We start from the raw sequence: 20,107 nt of genomic DNA on the forward strand, positions 1-20,107 counted from the left end.
GTTTTTATGCATAGTTAATAGACTACATTATTAGGCTACTTTGACCTATTATATATAGGCTATACATAATCTATAAAGGTATATTCATGTTTCATGCAGTTAATGTGTTTGGGAATGTTTCGAATAAAAAGGAAAAATAAATAAACAAGAACATAAGAACATCACATGACGACCCCCACTCGTGCCCCTCAGAAATAATAAGTGCACTACGCCCCTGACTACAAACACGCATAAAAAGTATTTAAAAACTACAAACATGGCGGATATGCGCGACCGACGGACAAGCAGAGAAAGGGATTTGAGTGATAAATAATCAATGTCTAACCTGATTAAAAAATATTAATTTAATGTTATCCACGTTATACTTCATCATGCAAACACATGAGCAGAGCTCTCTGCATGAAAGACCCGCGATGTGCCTCTTAATTTCTCGTAATTTCAACGAAATGTGGATGATGTTAACTGTGACAAGATGATTGACAGGGCAGTTTAAACAGTTACAGGATGCAGTAACTAAGCAATAGAGCGTCTGTTAAAGAAGCAGCTATGAAGAAGTAGTATGTCCCAAAGCGTGCCTACTACATACTCAAAAGTATGTACTTTTTCTTCACAAACAGAGTATATACTTTTAGGGCATAATATAAGTAGGTGAATTGGGACGCAGCAACAGTGTCTCATTTATGAGTCGGTTCATTAAAAAGATTCGACTCACAAAAACGATTCGGACATCGCTCATTGACAGTCAACACGCCAACCATACGGTAGGAACTAGGAACTGCCATCTATGCCTGCTCAACGCTCACCTGCTAGCTTCCATAGGCCTTAACGGACAAAAATAAACGAATGAAAAAATACAACAAAGAACGGACGCAAACTGATTTTTTCCTTGGAACGAAAACGCCATTGTGTTCCCCGTGGGTTCGAATGGAACACTCGTATTTGACGATAACTGGGCCGGGAGCGTTCCAATGATTATTTAAAATCCGTTTGACGCGCAGCGCCAGTTGTGGTATTTTGGAGGGGGGTGAAGGAGCGAGAGACGGAGGATCGCGCAAGAAACGCAGCAGCGAGAGCGGTGCAAGAGAAACACACATACACACACGCACGCACGCACACACACACACACACACACACGAAATATTCAAAGAATCACCAAGACAAGAGGATTCAATCTGAAGAATAGAAAAGAGAAACTGCGTATTGCGGGTGCGTATATGTTCTGTTTCCCTCTGATAGACAGCGGTGTTTTGGCGAGCTTGTTACCTTGCGCGACATCCACCTGCATAAAGATGCAACGGATGCGTTCATGAAATCATTGTAAACCATTCATATTAATCCAATATTGCTTTACTTAAGAAAGAAATGCAGGTTTATTCAGTCTAGACGGCTTGCTAATGCGTTTTGGGGGGGAAATGGGCGTCTTGCGTCATAGGCAGGGATAAGAGGAGATGTTTTTGAAGCAGATGAGGAGAAGAGCGTCTGAATAAATTAAATGAACGCTCTGCCCGCAGTGTCAGCAACATCGTCTGCCCGCATATTCTGTCGTGGTTACTATTATTGTGTGTATTAATGTCGAGCCTCAATATGTTTTCATCTTCCTTTTGTTCATTTGTATTATGAACCCTGTTTTTTTGTTTTTCAATTTTTTTTCCAATTTTTTTTTTTAAATCAGCATCGGCGTGTGCGGTAAATACTAAATGAGGCTTGTGGTGGTGACTGGGCCACTAGCAGCCCAGACCTGCTCTCCTCTACCTGTCTCTCGTGTTAGCGGTGACATCATTGAACGTGGGCACGTTAATTCAGGGGCCATATGTCTCGTGCGCGGTCAGGCCTCGAGGGCCACGGCGGGGCCATAAGATTTGATATACAACAAAATTCCTTTAGGGAATATTTTACAAGATGACGCATTTCTGCAGTTTATTTTCCCTTTTGAACTTCTGAATTAAGAAACTGCAATGTTTTTAGTGACATATCATCATTAGTAATTTTTTTAAATTGCAGTGATGATAACCTAATTCACCAAACTAACTCATATGTGACCCTGGACCACAAAACCAGTCTTAAGTAGCACTGGTATATTTGTAGCAATAGCCAACGATACATTGTATGGGCCAAAAGTATCAAATCTTCTCTTATGACAAAAATCTTTAGGATATTAAGTAAAGATCATGTTCCATGAAGATATTTTCAATCGTAAATATATCAAAACTTAATTTTTGATTAGTAACATGCATTGCTGAGAACTTCATTTGGACAACTTGATTTTTTTTTTTTTTGCACCCTCAGATTCCAGATTTTCAAATAGCTGTATCTCAGCCAAATAGCGTCCTGTCCTACCATACATCAATGGAAAGCTTATTTATTCAGATATATGAATCTCAGTTTCAAAAAATGGACCCTTATGACTGGTTTTGTGGTCCAGGTTCACGTTTAACTAACACTTTAGCTTTAAAGACTTGTATTTTCCTATTTGTTGAAATAGGATGTTTGGGTGGGTTATAACGAAGTACGCCATGCTTTAAAACAATAGCTAATAAGCTGCATAAACCATGATTTTTATACTTAACAGTGTGTTTTAGATATCGGAGAGGGACATTCTCATTCTAGAGAGCTTTCGATTGGACAGAATTTGCCAGTATCTGATGACTTACACTGATGTTGAAAAGTTTAAAATTGTAACCCTGGACCACAAAACCAGTCTTAAGTCGCTGGGGTATATTTGGAGCAATAGCCAACATTGCATTGTATGGGTCAAAATGATTGATTTTTCTTATATGCCAAAAATCATTTGGACATTAAGTAAAGATCATGTTCCATGAAGATATTTTGTAAATTTCCTACAGAAAATATATCAAAACTTAATTTTTTAATTAGTAATATGCATTACTAAGAACTTCATTTGGACAACTACAAAAGCGATTTTCTCAATATTTTGATTTTTTTTTTTGCACCCTCAGATTCCAGATTTTCAAATAGTTGTATCTCGGCCAAATATTGTCCGATCATAACAAACCATATATCAATGGAAAGCTTATTAATTAATATAAATCTTCAAATAATTGACCCTTATGACTGGTTTTGTGGTCCAGGGTCACAAATGTTTTTGAAAGTCTCTTATGCTCATCAAAGCTGCATTATTACTGTAAAACCCGTGATAATGTGACAATTTTTACAAAACAATTTTTAATAAAATACTTTTATATAGTTGAATACATTGTAAAATGGAATTTATTCCTGTGATGATAAAGCTGAATTCTCAGCATCATTACTCCAGTCTTCAGTGTCACATGATCCTTTAATCACTCTAATATGCTGATTTGATGACATTTTTAAGTGTTATTTGATGAATGGAAAGTTCAAAAACACAGACCTTACTTGAGATAGAAATCTTTTGTAAAATTCAAGTCATCAGTATTTTTGATACATTTCACAGTATGTCAAAGACTAGTCTCATAATGTATATTATGGATTATATCAATTTTTAGGAGCATACATTTGTCACAAAAACTATCGGTTTTATTTCATGGATTCTTTAAGATCATAATCTCCCTTAACTTTAATCTTTCCCTTTTTATCCTTCTTTCCCTCTTACTACTTCTTTTTTTTCTCTTGTTTGCTTGCACCCAGGCTGTCCTCTCATATTTAAAAATGGTGTTCACAGTTTTTGCTGTGACACTGTCTGTCACACTGCTGCACCTGGCTTCAGGTAATGTGCGCATACTTGTGTGAATGTACTTTTGTGTGTTTAACTATTGACGCGAGGTGAATGCACATAATATATGTAGATCACTTTACACCTAACCTATTTAGCTGAAAGAAATTAAGTTTGACAGTTCCGTGGTCTTTTTAGGTGCATCTTTAGGGACGTCAGATTCTGAGGCTCCTCCCACCGTGACCTCCAGTCCCCGGCCCTTGGGAGATCTCATCCATGCTGCGCTTCTGAGTAAGGAGTATCTGGGCCACACCCCTGGTACCAGAGGTCAGTCCTTTATAACGAGAACACTTCAAACTGCATACTTTTAATACTAAACCAGTTCTATGTCACCACTATTTACCATAATCTAAATCTGGGATTTAAATCACAGGTACAACTACTAACCCGACCCAGGCCATCCCGTCCATCAGAGAATCAGATCCCGCCTCCACAGTGATGTCACCAGGAATCCTCACCACCGCAGTGACCTCATCAGCTGCACCTCAAGCAGGCCAATCAGGTTTTGGGAGTGCCGTGACATCACCACCAGCTGAGGAAGAGACCACAACCACTCTAATCACTACAACAACAATAACAACAGTGCACACACCAGGTATCATAACCAACAAAAGCACATAACAGTTGGAGACGGTTAAATTATTTCCAACATGAAGCTCTAAAGCCACAGATGTCCCTCAGTGGGTCTCAGACCAGTAAAATAATTTCGAAATAATGTTTTATGGTCGCCAGGACACATTTCCTAATACTAAGGTCACTTTTTCTAAACTCTTCACATTCCTAACCAACTTTCAGCTTGGCATAGCAGTAAATTTTACATCCAAAATGCACCAAAACTATCAAAACTCTTCATACTGTACATGTTCATACTGTACAAGTGTCACTAATAAAACAATGACCTTAAAGCACTAATAACCGGGACCATTATACAGTGTTTTCTTTTGTAAATGTTTTTACAAAACAAGAATGACAGCTCTCTTTTTAGAATTTACTGCAGTATATGTTACATGGCCATGTTTACAATGCAGTACAAACATTTGTCTATTGTCTGCTTTTGTACTGTATAGATGGTAATGGAATTAAAAGACTAACACTTGCTAGGTGTTCAGCTATATACAATTGTTTTGATAGTACTTAATCTTTAAGATTTGGAATACATTTTAAAATGGTATTACTACAAAAATGTTTAAAGTATTATGTTGAAAAGTTTTGAAAACATGCTAATTGTAAACACGCAAATTGGCCAGTAGGTTCATATAATTTTGCTTATGTCTGAGTGATAAAAGAATTCATGTAATTTGAAAGATTACAGATCATAGTCATTGAATGTATTTTGCAGTGGAAAATGGATTGGCCCACAGTATGGACCTCTCTCTCTCTCTCTCTCTCTCTCTCTCTGTATATACATATGTAATATTTAAATGAATTTTTTAAGTTGTCTTTAAAACTTTTAAATTGTCTTTCCAGTTCAGTGCAATGCCAGTCTGTCAGGAATGGAGGGAATAGTCGAGTCCCCTGATCCACTCTCCTCCTCATCTCCCTTTTCCCCGCTGGAGTGCACCTACAGCATCACCGTTTATCTTGGATATGGTGTTGAAATACAGGTGTGATGGCTTCACCGTTACCACGGTTTCCATTATAACCTCAGATAGGCTCTCTCTATGTCACCATGGTTACTGGCTGTTAACATAGCTAATGCATCTTGTTGGCATTTGCATGGGCTATGTCATTCTAATGAGCTCTGAAATTTTTGTCCTTGATACAATCTCGGACAATAACATCATTAAGTGCTTTTATGATAACACCTGTCTGTTTTAAAGGTGAAGAAACTAAACTTGTCCAAGGAGGAGTCGCTTACAATTCTGGAGCTGGGTGGTACAGCGCCTGAGCTTTTGGCCAATGAGACGCTAATGAGCGAAGGTCAGGTGATTCGTAGCTCAACCAACCAAGTGCAGATCCACTATAAAAGCCTGAAGCAAGCCAATCATGGTGTTTTCAGCTTTCACTATCAAGGTATTTGTCTTGTATCAATGATTGAGTCTACTGTTCAAAACATATGGGGTTGTACGATTTTTTTTTATTTAAAAAAAACCTCTTATGCTCACCAAATGGCTGCATTTATTTGATAAAAAAAAATACATCATAGCAGTAATGTTGTGAAATATTATTGCAATTTACAATAACTGTGTTCTATTTTAAAATTATTTAAATTAAATTTATTCCTGTGATGGCAAAGCTGAATATTCAGTAGTCTTCAGTGTCACATCACATCCTTCTGAACTCAGTCTAATTTGCTGAATTTGTTGCTCAATACACGCTTCGCCACACGTTTCGTTCACAACATTGTGTGTTTTAACATGAACTTTGTGTATTTGACAGTTTAAGCGTAATAAGACACGAAAGTACTGTTTAGTACTTGCATGCCATGTGACAGCTTGGATGTGTGTGCTCAGAAAACCCTATATCAGAAATTTAAACTGATATGGCTTTAAAACGCATGATTTCAGTGTGATAGACATCATAATCAAAAACATGTTTTTTAGTTTAGTATCTGAGTCACAAGCTGTGAAGGCACAATCCCAATCTAGAAAAGGGGGCGGGGAGCAGCAGTTCATTTGCATTTAAAGAGACATGCTTCCACTCAAAATAGGCATTTTCAAAATGATGTAATACATGATCTGTGGGGTATTTTGAGCTGAAACTTCACAGACATATCCTGGGGACACCTGAGACTCACATTACATCTTGTAAACAGGGTTATAATAGGTGCCCTTTAATATTGTTTTTACTTTTTTTTTTCAGGATTCTTTGATGAATAGAAAATTTGAAAGAACAGTATTTTTTTGGATTAGAAATCTTTTGTGTCTTTACTGTCACTTTTAATCAATTTAATGCATCTTTGCTGAATAAAAGTATTAATTTCTTAATTAATAACTTACTGACCTCAAAACAATTGAACTGTACTGTAAGCGAAATGTAATTTGTGTGTTTTCTTGCTCTTTTAAAAACCCATCCCAGCGTTCCTCCTGTCCTGCTCGTTTCCTCTCTCCCCTGAGAGTGGTGGAGTGACTGTCACTGATATTCATCCTGGAGGTCAGGCTCACTTCCACTGTGATCCTGGATTTGAAGTCAGAGGTCATGAGGTTGCAACCTGTTTGAATTCCACCCGACCCAAATGGAGCACCCCAGAACCCCAGTGTGTGGGTGGGTTACGTGTTTCGTTCAGTTATTTTGTTGTTTTTCAGTATCTACAGTTGCTTAAAGACATTTCTGTTTATTGCCATGTGTATAAGCATTCACATGTGTTTTTGTATATTAAAGCTGTATCTTGTGGAGGGTGGATTAGAAATGCTACTGTTGGACGCATCCTGTCCCCAATCCTCCCCTCTGCGAGTAACCATAGCAGCGGTAGCAACCTGAGCTGCCATTGGCTGCTGGAAGCCAAGGAAGGCCACAGGCTCCACCTCCATTTTGAGAGGGTGGCTCTTGATGAAGACAATGACAAGTGAGAGTTCATGTTTTCATTGATCCTGTGTATTAAGTTACTTAACTTCTATCTTAGTTTTGATTATTTATTTTTGTACTTATTTTTGATTTTTGTCTCTTCTCATGTAGTTGCAATACTATATATATTTAGAAAATGTATAAGCTATACGGAAGTTTTCTGTTGATGAATGAACACCAAATGAGATCTTTTTCTTCTTCCAGTACAGTCTACCGTGATCTCAATCCTTCCTGGTTCATTGCTTCCTTTTAATGTCACACTTTTCTTAATGTACTTTTTGTTCCCTCATCCCTGTCCTAGGCTGATTGTGCGCAGTGGCAATAGCTCTACAGCTCCTCTCCTCTTCGACTCGGATCTGGATGACATTCCAGAACGAGGCTTTGTGAGCGAGGGAATGTCTCTGTATGTGGAGCTCACGGCTGATTCCTCCTCCATCCCACTGCTGCTGGCTCTCCGCTATGAAGGTAAGACAACATGTTTCACACATTCAACAAAATATATTTCATTACTCTAAACCATATACCACTATTGTAATTATTTTTATATTTAATAACACAAACACTAATAAGTTATATGAATGCAGAATACTCTCACTTTTACTTAATATCTCATTCCTCGTCCTCTTTCAGCCTTTGATGGGGAACACTGTTACGAACCTTACCTGCCTCATGGGAATTTCAGCAGTAGCGACATCACCTTCCCACTGGGTACAGTAGTAACCTTCTCATGCTCTCCTGGTTTCGTCATGGAGCAAGGCTCAGGAGTTATGGAGTGCGTTGACCCCAATGACCCTCACTGGAATGAGAGTGAACCTGTCTGCAGAGGTATAGCATCACATATTTACAGTATTTGTACACTACCATTCATGAATTTGGGGTTAGTAAGATTTTCTATATTTTTAATATAAAATTAAAAAGAAATTAATACTATTTAGCAAGGACGCATTTAATTGATCAAAAGTGACAGTAAAGACTTTTACATTGTTACAAAAATATTTTAAACGAATGCTGTACTTTATCAAAGAATGCTGAAAAGTGTATCACAGTTTCCATAAAATATCAAACAGCACAAGTGTTTTCAACATTGGTAGAAATAAGAAATATTTGTTCAGACTCAAATCATCACATTAGAGTGATTTCTGATGGATCATGTGACACTGAAGACTAATGAAGAATAATGATGCTGAAAATGCTTTGCCATCACAGGAAAAAAAAACATTTTAAAAATATATATTAAATTAGAAAACAACCATTTAAAATGTAATGTTATGTCATAGTACTACTGTTTTAACTGTATTTGCAATTAAACGAATACATGGAGGACAAGACATTGAAAAATACTGACTTCAAACGTTTAAATGGTGGTGTTATGTAATTCATTCACAAACTGCACAACCACCTACTGATCTTTATTAGAACTGTCAATTTACTCCATTAATTTAGTGCAAATTATAAAGAAAATAATGTGGTTCAAAGTTGATTTAAAAAATCTTTCATTAAGTAAAAGATTTACTCACGACGGTTTTAAATTGTACCTAATAGGGTTTCAAGGAACTTGCTCATATAATCAGTCTGGCTTAATCATGTGAAAGCTGCTTTAATATGATTCCTTCTCTTTCTCCTCTTCTCAGCTTTATGTGGAGGGGAGCTCACGGAACCGGTGGGAACTGTGTTGTCACCTGACTGGCCACAGAGCTACTCGAAGGGGCAGGACTGTGTGTGGCAAATACATGTCAGCGAGGACAAGCGCATCGAACTGGATGTACAAATGTAAGTATATCTATTTGATTGTAACAGATTGTGTTTAATTCTGTTTTTGGTTTAATTCCATTTTTTAAATCTATTTTCCTATCTTTTGTTTGCAGTTTGAACATCCGCCATAACGACATTCTCACAATATTTGATGGTCATGATCTGACGTCACACGTGATTGGACAGTACCTGGGCTCAAGAGAAAGGTTCAGGGTTGTATCAGGAGGTTCAGAGGTCACCATTCAGTTTCAGAGCGATCCTGATGACTCCACATTTATACTGAGCCAAGGCTTCCTCATTCACTACAGAGGTGCATGTCAAAGGGGTTGTCCTTTTTGTGTATCTTTTGTGCTGTAGCTTACAGTGATGCCACTTCCTTTCATTCCTTGCAGAGGTGGAACCAAATGACACATGTCCTGCCCTTCCGCAAATTGAGTTTGGCTGGAGCAGCTCCTCCCACCCGTCTCTGGTGAGAGGCAGTGTGTTAACCTATCAGTGTCAGCCTGGTTATGACATTGTTGGCTCTGACATCATCACCTGCCAGTGGGATCTCTCCTGGAGCAACAACCCGCCCACCTGTGTGAAAAGTGAGCCGAGTTATGTGTATCTTTGGAGCACATTGATGTATTTAGTGGTTCCCTTTGACTAGTAGATTAATCGTTTATCGGATTGATTATTTGATTAATACTGTACACACTCTCTTTTTCCTCCTGGCTTTGATGTCCCTTCAGTCCAACAGTGCCCTGATCCTGGAGAAGTGGTCAATGGAGCACGCTCAGTACATCCGGAGTCTGGTTTTGCTGTGGGAACAGTGGTACGCTTCACATGTAACCAGGGTTATCAGTTGGAAGGCCCGAACCAGATCTCCTGTCATGGCAGAGACACCGGCATGCCTAAATGGAGCGACCGCAGCCCAAAGTGTGTCTGTGAGTGCATGTTATTTTTGTGCACATGATGAGGTATGTGAATGAATTGTGTCTGGTGGGAGAAAAGTAAAAAAAAAAACATTTTTCCCCCCTCTTGGTTCTGTATGGATTTGTAAAATCAAATTTAAATGGATTAATATTAATAATTAGGGCTGTCAAAATGAATGCATTCATTCATATGATTAAATACACTGAATAAAATACAAAAAAAAAAACAATAATTGAAATTAAAGAATGATTAATGATTTAATGAGGTCTTAATGTGTGTTAAATTACTAATTCAAAAGTTTGGGGTCAGTAAAATTTTTTAAAGGAATACTTTTATTAAGCGTGGATGGATTAAACTGATCAAAAGTGTCAGTAAAGACATTTACAATGAACAACAAAAATTTTTGATTTAGATAAGTGCTGTAAAAAGTCACAAAAATATTAATCGGCACAACTGTTTTCAACTCTGATAATAATAATAAATGTTTCTTGTGCAGAAAATCTGCATATTAGAATGATTTCTGAAGGATCATGTGACATTGAAGACTGGAGTAATGATGCTGAAAATTCAGCTTTGCATCACAGAAATAAATTGTAACTGTATAATGTATTAACAAGCTATTTTAAATTGTAATATTTCATAAAATAACTATATTGTAGATCAAAAAAATGCAGGCTTGGTAAACTAGAGAGATGTCAAAAATTTAAACAAACTGTTACTGACACCAAACTTGTGAATGCTAGGGATAAAACATTACAGATACAGTTAAATATTTTGTCCCAAGTACCAGATTTCTGTCTAATGTTCTAACCTACATGCCACCGATCAACCATATTGCCCTCTGTTTTTCTGCTAAACAGTAAAATATGATCCATGCCCAAACCCTGGTGTGCCTGACAATGGCTATCAGACTCTGTACAAGCACAGTTATCAGGCAGGAGAGACGCTGCGCTTCTTCTGCTATGAGGGCTATGAGCTCATTGGGGAAGTTATCATCAATTGTGTCCCAGGACACCCCTCTCAGTGGAACAGCCCACCACCCTTCTGTAAAGGTATGTGAATGTGAACTAGTCTAATACATAGAGTTGGCATTTCTATCTGAAGAGTTTGAAAACGTCATGTTTTATTTACTTGCAGTGGCCTATGAAGGGCTACTGGACGATCATAAATTGGAAGGTAAAGTTGGTCATCATTGTTAAGTACTATTCATACTGGTTTGATAATTTGGCCCATTATGTCACATGATGTTCATGTTATTAACTTCCACTCTTTACAGTTTCTCAGGCATTAGAGGCCTCTCATCAAATGCTGAGTGAGAACATTGCATTAGCCATTATTTTGCCAATCATTCTGGTCATCCTTCTGATTGGTGGAATCTACATGTACTATACCAAGTAAGTTTGGATGCTTGTGTTTCTAAATGCTTTTGTTTTGTGTTAAAGTTAATATGAAATTGGCCCTATTATTATAAAATATGTACTTAACAATGTGAATGTTCCTGGTCTTATTTTGTATAATTTACTATTGCACATTATTTCAGACAAAAGGTCATTGTTGGCGGGTCTTGAGCTGGAAATTTGAAATGAAATGAAATAAATAAATAAATAACGTTCTACCATTTCCTAACCCATTTCCCTGTGGATAAAATCAAACCTTCCTTGCATTTGACACTGAAATACATCACATTACTAAAGCAGAATGGCTTTTGAGCGCTATTTCTTCTTAAAATCCAGCTATTTTCCCTGATTATTGTCAAAACCTTCTTCACAGCTGTTCCTTATTTAGCTCTTTTGCACTAACACCTCTCTCATCGTCTCTTCCTGTTTCTCTCAGTGTGTGTAGGTGGCAGTGGAAACCGTTGTTCTGGAAGTCTCTCTCTCACACCCACTCCTACAGTCCCATTACGGTGGAGTCTGACTTTAACAACCCTCTCTATGAGGCAGGGGTAAGATGCTCACAACCTAGTGGAATTTGTACTTATAAACTGTTAGGATATGTAACTGAACACCAAGAAATCAAAGGTAGGGATGGACGATATTGGATTTTTGACGATATCCGATATGCCGATATTTTTCAAACTCATTTTGGCCGATACCTATACCGATATATTTCTTTTTGTTTGGAAACATCAAGTCTCTCCTGTGCAGAAATTATAAGCAAAATATTTTTAATTTTGGTTAGTTTTTAACAAGAAATTATTTGTTAGAATTAAATAAACAATAATGAACGTTTTTTTGACAGTACATTGAAGCTTCCGAACGCGTCATTCTGTAAGTGCTTTCACAGATTAAATGCAGCGATCCAAAAGAGTGAATCTAATCACCATTCAGACAAAACTTTGCTTCAAGAATGAGCCACAATGCTGACGTTTTCTAATCGCTAGCACACCCTGAGTACATGTGAGTTAACCTATTCCTCTTATCAGCAAGACATATCGGTATAATTTTTCACATCGGGCCGATGCCGATATTTACATTTAAAGCCATTATCGGCCGATTCCGATATCGGTCCGATAATATCGTGCATCCCTAATCAAAGGCATTGATTTTCTCTTTAGGGAATCATAGTCTGTTTGCTATCTTCAATCTTGCAGATCTTCCAGCACAGCATTCCCTCTTATTTTATGTATAGAAATATATAGATGCACTACCATTCAAAAGTTTTGGTTTAATGTTTTTGAAAGAAGTCTCTTTTGCTCACAAAGGCTGCAGTTATTTGATCAAAAATACAGTAAAATCAGAAATATTGCAATAAGTTAACTACAATTTTAAATAATTATTTTTCATTGTAATATATTTTCCAAAGCATCATTACTTCAGTCTTCAGTGTCACATGAACCTTCAGAAATCATTCTAATATGCTGATTTGTTGCTCAAGAAACATTTATTATTATTATCAGTGTTGAAAACAGTTGTGCAGCTTAATTTTTTTTGTCAAAATCCTGCTTTTTTTCAGGATTATTTGATGAATAGAAAGCTCAGTCATAAATGTCTTTACTGTCATCGTTGCTAAAAGTATAAATTTCTGTTTTCTTTTTTGAAGCAATAAAATCATATACTGACCCTGCTGATGCTGATGCTGCTGCATCATCATTTCTTTTTTTTTTTTTTTGGTATTTAACGTCAATTTATCTGTATTATATTATATTAATTATAATTTTCAAAAAAACTAGACAGTACTGCTTGGCTTTAGATGATGATTTTCTATTGTATTTTTAAGTGAAGTTTGTTTCCCTCTCTCATTGTAGGACACACGAGAGTATGAGGTGTCCATCTGAGACAGGAGTCTTCAAATGAATCCAAATTTTGGGTGACCGAAAAGGAAGGATACTGTTATTTTTCTTTCACTCTCTCTCTGCAAGACATTCATTTGTTTTATTCAATTAATTACAACACATTAATCCCACTCTACACAGTCTCTCTCTCTTCCCTCTCGGTTGATTCACTGATGTATGTATGTACCAAGTGCGTTTGCTTGTGAGTTTATGCAGGTGCCTGTGTAGTATGTTAGCGTGTGTTTACATGTGTGTGTATGTTATTGGCTGTATATGTAGATGAGAGTAATGAAATACTGAAAGTAACAACAAAATGGTTGTAAGTATATATGGTGAGTATGATTTCCACAGTCAGGCATGTTTTATAACAGAAGGTTTGGTGCCTTAAGGACTGTAAAGTGATGGAGTGAAGGAAAGAACAAGAAATTGAATGGGAGAGAGAGAAAGAGAGAGAGAGACTTTGACAAAGATAATTACACATACCTATATAATCTGAAAAATGAAAACTATACTCTTATGTTCCCATGTTTGTATACAGACACATGGCCACACATTCACACATACAAAGTGACAAGAACATATTGAATGTAAATATTTTGATTGAATATTGAGTATACAAGCGGATTCAGTGCCAAAATACATCCCATAATGTGACGTCACTTCATGTTTCACTGGTTGCCATAGTATTTCTCACATTATTATGTAATAATGAGGACAATGCCAGCATTTCATATTGTTCTTTGCTGTTTCTTAAGAATCTATTTCTGCTTGATGTTGAATGACCATGTTTCAGAGGAGCGGAATGTCCTCTCGCTTACGGCACGCAACGATTGTATATTTTACCGCTTCAGCTTAGGATTCATGATCAATTATACTTACTGTCATTGTTATCAGAGTTGATGTTGTTGCATATGCACTATGTTGAGGAAAATATATACAGAAAAAAAAACTGCTTGCTGTGATGCAGTAATCAAACTGAAATGCTTTTTATAAATTGGAATTTTTTTTAACAAATTATTTATCTCATGGTTTCTTGTTAATATGCAGTGAGTTTCGTCTTTTCCACCGTGCCATAACCAGAGCCCATGTTGTGGAGGGCTTTGTTGCATTATAGTATTACTTGATTGTTATTTATTTATCAACATAATATACTTGTCATGAAGACATCTATTTGCTGAGATTTAAGATTAAATAAAAGTCTCTGTTGGATGGTGAATGTGTCTTTCATAAATCACATCTTTATAGATAATACATACTGGTATTTCTTGCTATTAACAAAATAGCAGATAGATAGATATACACAAGCTATAAACATACACATTTACGTGCTTGTGTGTGGTGTGTATACACAATCACACGGTACATTAATTTATGTTTTTCACGTACCCAATACAGAAAAAAAAAAAAATTGTGTTACAGAAGAAAACATGACCTAATAACTTTTAGCCTTTACTATTGGCAGAATTCAGGCAGTGGGCGGGACTAACTATCTTGACTGACGTTGATGTGAGCCAATCAGTCAACGAAAGACACTCCTCGCGAGGGGAAGCGGCCATTGTCAACCCACAACAAGCAAAAAAGAGGAAGAAGGCAGTCGTCCTGCAAGACAACAGAGGAAATTATGATTTGGTGAAAAATCATGGCAGGCTTAGTGTTATAGATGTAACTGTACGTCCGAATACTTTGTATTTTGTTCACCTTATCGCGGGGACCCAGCTCGGTGAGTGTTTTCTCGTTGACAGCCATACTAATGTTATCAAGAGCTAGCTCAGGGGCTAATAAGCTTATCAGTGTAAGACACAGACATCATATTCACTAGACACGTTATGTGGATGTGTTTCCCTTTAACCGTCAGTTGTCAAGTTATTAAATGGCCAGTGAATGATGGGAAATAAATTTGGTGTGGTCTAGACGAGGATTAGCGAGATCTCTCAGCTGGAGTTAAGATCTTACTGAATGTGTTGACCTAATTCTGTTCATTTCCTCTGATATCAGTACAGAAACACATCTGTGGCCTCCCCACTGGAGTGGACAGATATTAACAAGCCTCTGAGTACTACTAAAGGGGAGTTATATTTCCCATATGTTTTAGTTTTTAGGGATACCCCAGTGAGATCTTTGGATTCTCTAGTATGTCGGATGATAAAAGCATTGCTTTGTATTTTACATGTTATTTTTCTGACTTTCTGAATGTTGTCTTTGTGTTTTCGGATATCGTTACAGTGGTTGGTGTGAACAGTGTCTAACCGTAAATAATGGTGTATTGTCACCTTGTTCGCGCATATCTCTGAAGATTTCACAACGTTTATTGGTTTATTTTGCTCTCATAAAATTGTATATCTTCTGTATATATGTGGAGTCCTGTGAGTAATCACTAGAGATTGCTTTGATGTCCTGCTGGCTAAATTTCCTTTTAAAGGAACAGTTCAGAGTCAGGCAGAAGAGAATGTTTTGATATTATTTTACATAATTTACTGTTTTTCAAACAAGTAAGTAGGACACAAAAGACGAGTTTTGTCTTTGTCTTGTGTGCTGTCTTTTGAAACCATATGATCATTTTAAAATCATATAAACAGTTGCTCTTCACTGGAAATATTGCCCTTCAGTGGGAAACTGTTTAGTTGAACTTAAAAACTGGATTAGTTCAATTCAGGTAATATATGAAGCATTTAGACCAGTTTTATTAACTGGATCAACTGATTTACTTAAAAGATCTGACTCGAGGCCTGAAGGAACAATTTTGTTCACAAATTGGACATCGCTTCTACTTTCATGAACACACAAAAGAGAGCTAGAGAGAGGTTTTTTTTTTTTTTTAATTTGATCTCACACAAAGCTACTGTTTGACTTTAGAATATAAAGCAGGATTCATGTGGATCATTTTTTGTGATGCTTTTTTTGCTGTTTTTTTTGTAATTTGGGTGCTTGACAGCTCCAGTGCAGTTAAATTACATGAATGAGAACAAGTAAATTCTTTAGAAACTCTCCTTTTGAGTTCCATGGAAGAAAGAAAATGATACAGGTTTGGAACGACATGAGAGTGAGGAAACATTTATGAAGTATTCGAGTTTGGGATGAACTATTCCACCGCATTTCAGAATGACTCAGTACTGCTCATAACAATCAGACCGTAATTCTCTCGGCTCTGTATTTGTGTGCTTTATATCTTTAGGCAGCAAATAAGCAGTATTTGGTTTCCACTCCCCTGATGTCTGCCGAGGCATCTGGTTCATCTGGCAGGAATGTGGTGACTGTGTCCGGTTCTGCTGCATCATCCTCCAGCCATGTTGGGGAAGAAAAGGCTGGCAGGAGCCTGGTGGGGAGTAAGTATGTGAAGCTCAACGTGGGGGGAACTCTCCACTACACCACGGTCCAGACACTCACCAAGGAGGACAGTCTGCTCAGGAGTATTTGTGATGGGAGCACAGAGGTCACCATAGACTCCGAGGGTAAGAAAAAGCATGAGAATGTGGTGTTATACACTACCTTTCAAAAGTTTGGGGTTGGTAAGATCTGATCTCACCGTTATCGAGTCATTACATGAAAAAACTGAGACAAACAATGTCTCCAAGACACTTCAAGAAATCTTCCTACAAAGTGCACCTACCTACCTAGGACCAAAGCTGTTTGTTGCCCCTGTTCCCAAGCATTATTCTACAATAACAGATGCAGAAACTAGATCAGAGATGTATATTTAAATGTGTGTTCACTTGCTTTTTAAGGCTGGGTGGTACTAGACAGATGTGGGAGACACTTTTCCCTGGTGCTGAACTTCCTGCGGGACGGGACAGTTCCTTTGCCAGAGAACACACGGGAGCTAGAGGAGGTGTTGAAGGAGGCGCAGTACTACAGGCTGCAGGGTCTTGTGCAGCACTGCCTCACCACATTACAGGTTAGAGGATCCACTGGAGCATGTTTCTGTACCATCAGTGTTGGTCCAAAGTAGCATGTGTCTATAGAAAAGCTGAGCGCTTCTTTGAGCTAAGGAAGGTGTTTGACAGCTGTTTGAATGTTGGTCTGTCGCTTACTAATGGCTTGCTTGATGTTGATGCAGAAACGCAGGGATGTCTGCAGGGGATGTCACATTCCTATGATCACTTCAGCCAAAGAGGAACAGAGGATGATAGCCACCTGTAGGAAGGTGAGATAACACAGCAGAATATTTGCTAGTTGCCAGAAGCCAGAGCCAGTCTGCAGATACTGGTCAGTTGTGAAAGTCGTGTACAATGGGAACAGACTTTTTTTATTTATTTTTTTTATAAAGATTCAAACTATTATTCCATCCAGTCAGAAGATATCAAACACGTTTGATTTTAGAATGCATGTTGTTGTAATTTTTTTTTCATGCTTCTTCTAGCAATGTGGCACAAGTTTCTGTTTGACTTTGTGTCAGAACAACATGAAAGTGTGGTAGTGTGTGATTCTTTTAGTATATAATGTCCAGTTTTTCCTCTGTAACCATTTACAGTTGCCAAGTATACGATGCCTATTGTATTTTAAAATCTGTTTAGATTTTAAAACAAGACACTACAGGCAAAACAGTAGTTTATTTAATTTTTTTTCTTGTGCTAGTTTTTAAATTTTGTGATTTTTGGGATTTTTCACTATATTCTCTTTCAGAACATCCAAAATACACATTTAAGTGTTTATTTTGTTAGACTTGATCTATTTGCATCTGTAGATTTTATATATATATATATATATATATATATATATATATATATATATATATATATATATATTATACACACACTGCTGCTTCATATGGGCGTACAGTATGGAGCTCTGAGAAAAGGACATTGATATTAATAATGGTAATGAGATTTTTGTGGTGTTAGTTTCATAAATATTCTTTTCCTCATTACAGCCAGTGGTGAAACTGCAGAATAACAGAGGGAACAATAAATACTCCTATACCAGGTATATTCAGCCTCGCTTCTTCAGCTTTTTGTTTTTAAAAAAAAAGTTTACCACCTTTTCTGAGTTTACCACCTTTGCAGAAAGCATATGAATCATAATGTGACTTATTCAAATGCCATTCTGAATCCAAATTAATAATTGTAGTCATACACACACACGAGATATGTGGCTCAATGACCCCTTGTTATTATAGGAAGTAGTAAGAAAATGATTGAGACATTTAAATGTTCCTTTATGTCAAACAGTAGAGCATAGCACTAACAACGCCAAGGTCATGGGTTAAATTTTCTGGGAATGCATGATTTTTATAAAAAATGTTTGCCAAATATATACATGTAAATGCCAATGGGAGGTGCTGGTTTTTTCAATAAAAATTTACCCTGTTTCCTCAGCAACTCTGATGATAACCTTCTGAAGAACATTGAGCTGTTCGATAAGCTGGGGCTGCGCTTTAATGGCAGAGTGCTGTTCATTAAAGACGTGTTGGGAGATGAGATATGCTGCTGGTCTTTTTACGGCGAGGGACGCAAGATTGCCGAAGTCTGCTGCACTTCTATTGTTTATGCCACTGAGAAGAAACAGACCAAAGTGAGCAAAAGGGACTTGAGCTCTCTCGTCTATGTGTATAAATGTTTGTTTTCTAACTTCATTTTTTTCATCTGTTCACATAGGTTGAGTTCCCAGAAGCTCGTATCTTTGAGGAGACACTCAACATTTTGATCTATGAAAATGGGCGAGGCTCTGGTTCGGGAGGCATGGCCCTGCTGGAGTCAGGGGGCGTCTCGTCGACAGGTGTGGGCCAGTCGGAGGAGGAAGGGGCAGGTGCGGGAGGCGGGGATAGGCGGGTGAGGCGTATCCATGTGCGGAGGCATATTATGCATGATGAGAGGGGTCATGGACAGCAGACTGTCTACAAAGACTGAATCAGAACGATACAAAGACATTGTACTACCAATATGCATGTGAACAATGGAAAAGTTGGTTGAGGAAAGAAAGACAACTTTGGTATGTTTAATACTGCACTGAAATGGGAGGGGTGGGGGGGTAATTATGGGCTAGTTTAGAAATAATACTGAAGTTGCCACAGTGTGGTACACTTTTATTTTTTTCTGTATGATACATTTACATGACCTTTTTTTCATTTTTTGTTCAATTAATTTATTATTCAGTTAATTTATTGTCCAGAATTTTCACTTTTTCAAGATTCAATGTGAAATAAGTTGTTTTGTTTTGATTTGTTTGTATGGGCCGCGTGAAAGTTTATCTGTTGGTGATTAATGGTAAACTGTGTATGTGTGCAGACTTGAGAGGTACATGGTGGAGGTGTCATGTTGTCTAGGACTGTCAGATCTTCTGGGAAACTGACCAAATGTGCAAAGCTTGTTGTTGCAGCCATAGATAGCAGGGGGTCCAGTTTTAAACATCCTTTTTGTAACATAAAAGGAAAAAAAACAAGTAAATCATTTTACGCAACTGTGCCTCACGATTAGTGTTTAACATTTTCAATGGGCGTGTTAATATTTATAAAACTAATATTGTTTTGGTTTAAAAAGAAAAACATTGCAATAATTTCTAGCATTATGTAACAATACATTCTAAAACAAAAGTTCAGACATGTTAGACTTGGATTAGACTTATTGCCACGCCTGCAGTAAAAAAAAAAAATAATTTTATTTCAAGATAATTTCTAGATGAAGATTGCTCCTTTGAATCACAATAGTAGTTACCACTACGGTACAAACCCCTTCACAAAATAATTTATTTTTTATTGACAAATGTAAGCCATAAATGTATGCACTCACTGTCCTAGACAAAAATACACACCTTAATTCTGCCAATTAAACTAGTATATGTGGAATGCCGTCCAGATATTGTTTTGGAATTTTAATCAACTGGAATTAATATTCCATTAACATTTTCAATAAAAATGCTTTTTGGTAAAACCCTTGTTAAGTTATTTTATGTTGTCTTCAAAAATAGCAAAGGAAACCTATTCCAAAGCAAGGGAATGAATCAAAAAAATACAGTAG

The 20,107-nt window shown here is 37.2% G+C and overlaps 2 protein-coding genes across 3 annotated transcripts; both read left to right on the forward strand.

Annotated features, from left to right (window-relative positions):
* The first annotated feature begins 721 nt into the window (after positions 1 to 721).
* On the forward strand, positions 722 to 14,373 carry sez6l2 (seizure related 6 homolog (mouse)-like 2). Of its 2 annotated transcripts, none has more exons than XM_058769007.1 (19): positions 722 to 1,206; positions 3,628 to 3,706; positions 3,851 to 3,979; positions 4,086 to 4,307; positions 5,180 to 5,316; positions 5,533 to 5,725; positions 6,731 to 6,916; positions 7,034 to 7,217; positions 7,518 to 7,681; positions 7,847 to 8,041; positions 8,848 to 8,986; positions 9,082 to 9,278; positions 9,361 to 9,555; positions 9,682 to 9,894; positions 10,744 to 10,935; positions 11,021 to 11,059; positions 11,160 to 11,277; positions 11,717 to 11,828; positions 13,131 to 14,373. In XM_058769007.1, exons 2-19 carry the CDS (start codon positions 3,649 to 3,651, stop codon positions 13,158 to 13,160), a joined length of 2,703 nt encoding a protein of 900 aa, XP_058624990.1. In that variant the 5' UTR covers positions 722 to 1,206; positions 3,628 to 3,648; the 3' UTR covers positions 13,161 to 14,373. The 2 variants fall into 2 exon arrangements, with proteins under 2 accessions (XP_058624990.1, XP_058624991.1); XM_058769008.1 differs by having other exon boundaries at positions 723 to 1,206; positions 9,700 to 9,894.
* Positions 14,374 to 14,679: 306 nt separating this feature from the next.
* kctd13 (potassium channel tetramerization domain containing 13) lies at positions 14,680 to 20,014 on the forward strand. Its single transcript, XM_058769048.1, has 7 exons — positions 14,680 to 14,877; positions 16,330 to 16,606; positions 16,880 to 17,049; positions 17,212 to 17,298; positions 18,025 to 18,077; positions 18,470 to 18,665; positions 18,749 to 20,014. The coding sequence occupies exons 2-7, from the start codon at positions 16,366 to 16,368 to the stop codon at positions 18,998 to 19,000; spliced, it is 999 nt and encodes a 332-aa protein (XP_058625031.1). The 5' UTR covers positions 14,680 to 14,877; positions 16,330 to 16,365; the 3' UTR covers positions 19,001 to 20,014.
* Positions 20,015 to 20,107: the final 93 nt, after the last annotated feature.

The sequence above is a fragment of the Onychostoma macrolepis genome, chromosome 03 (genome assembly GCF_012432095.1).
Source record: "Onychostoma macrolepis isolate SWU-2019 chromosome 03, ASM1243209v1, whole genome shotgun sequence".
Classification (NCBI taxonomy): Eukaryota; Metazoa; Chordata; class Actinopteri; order Cypriniformes; family Cyprinidae; genus Onychostoma; species Onychostoma macrolepis.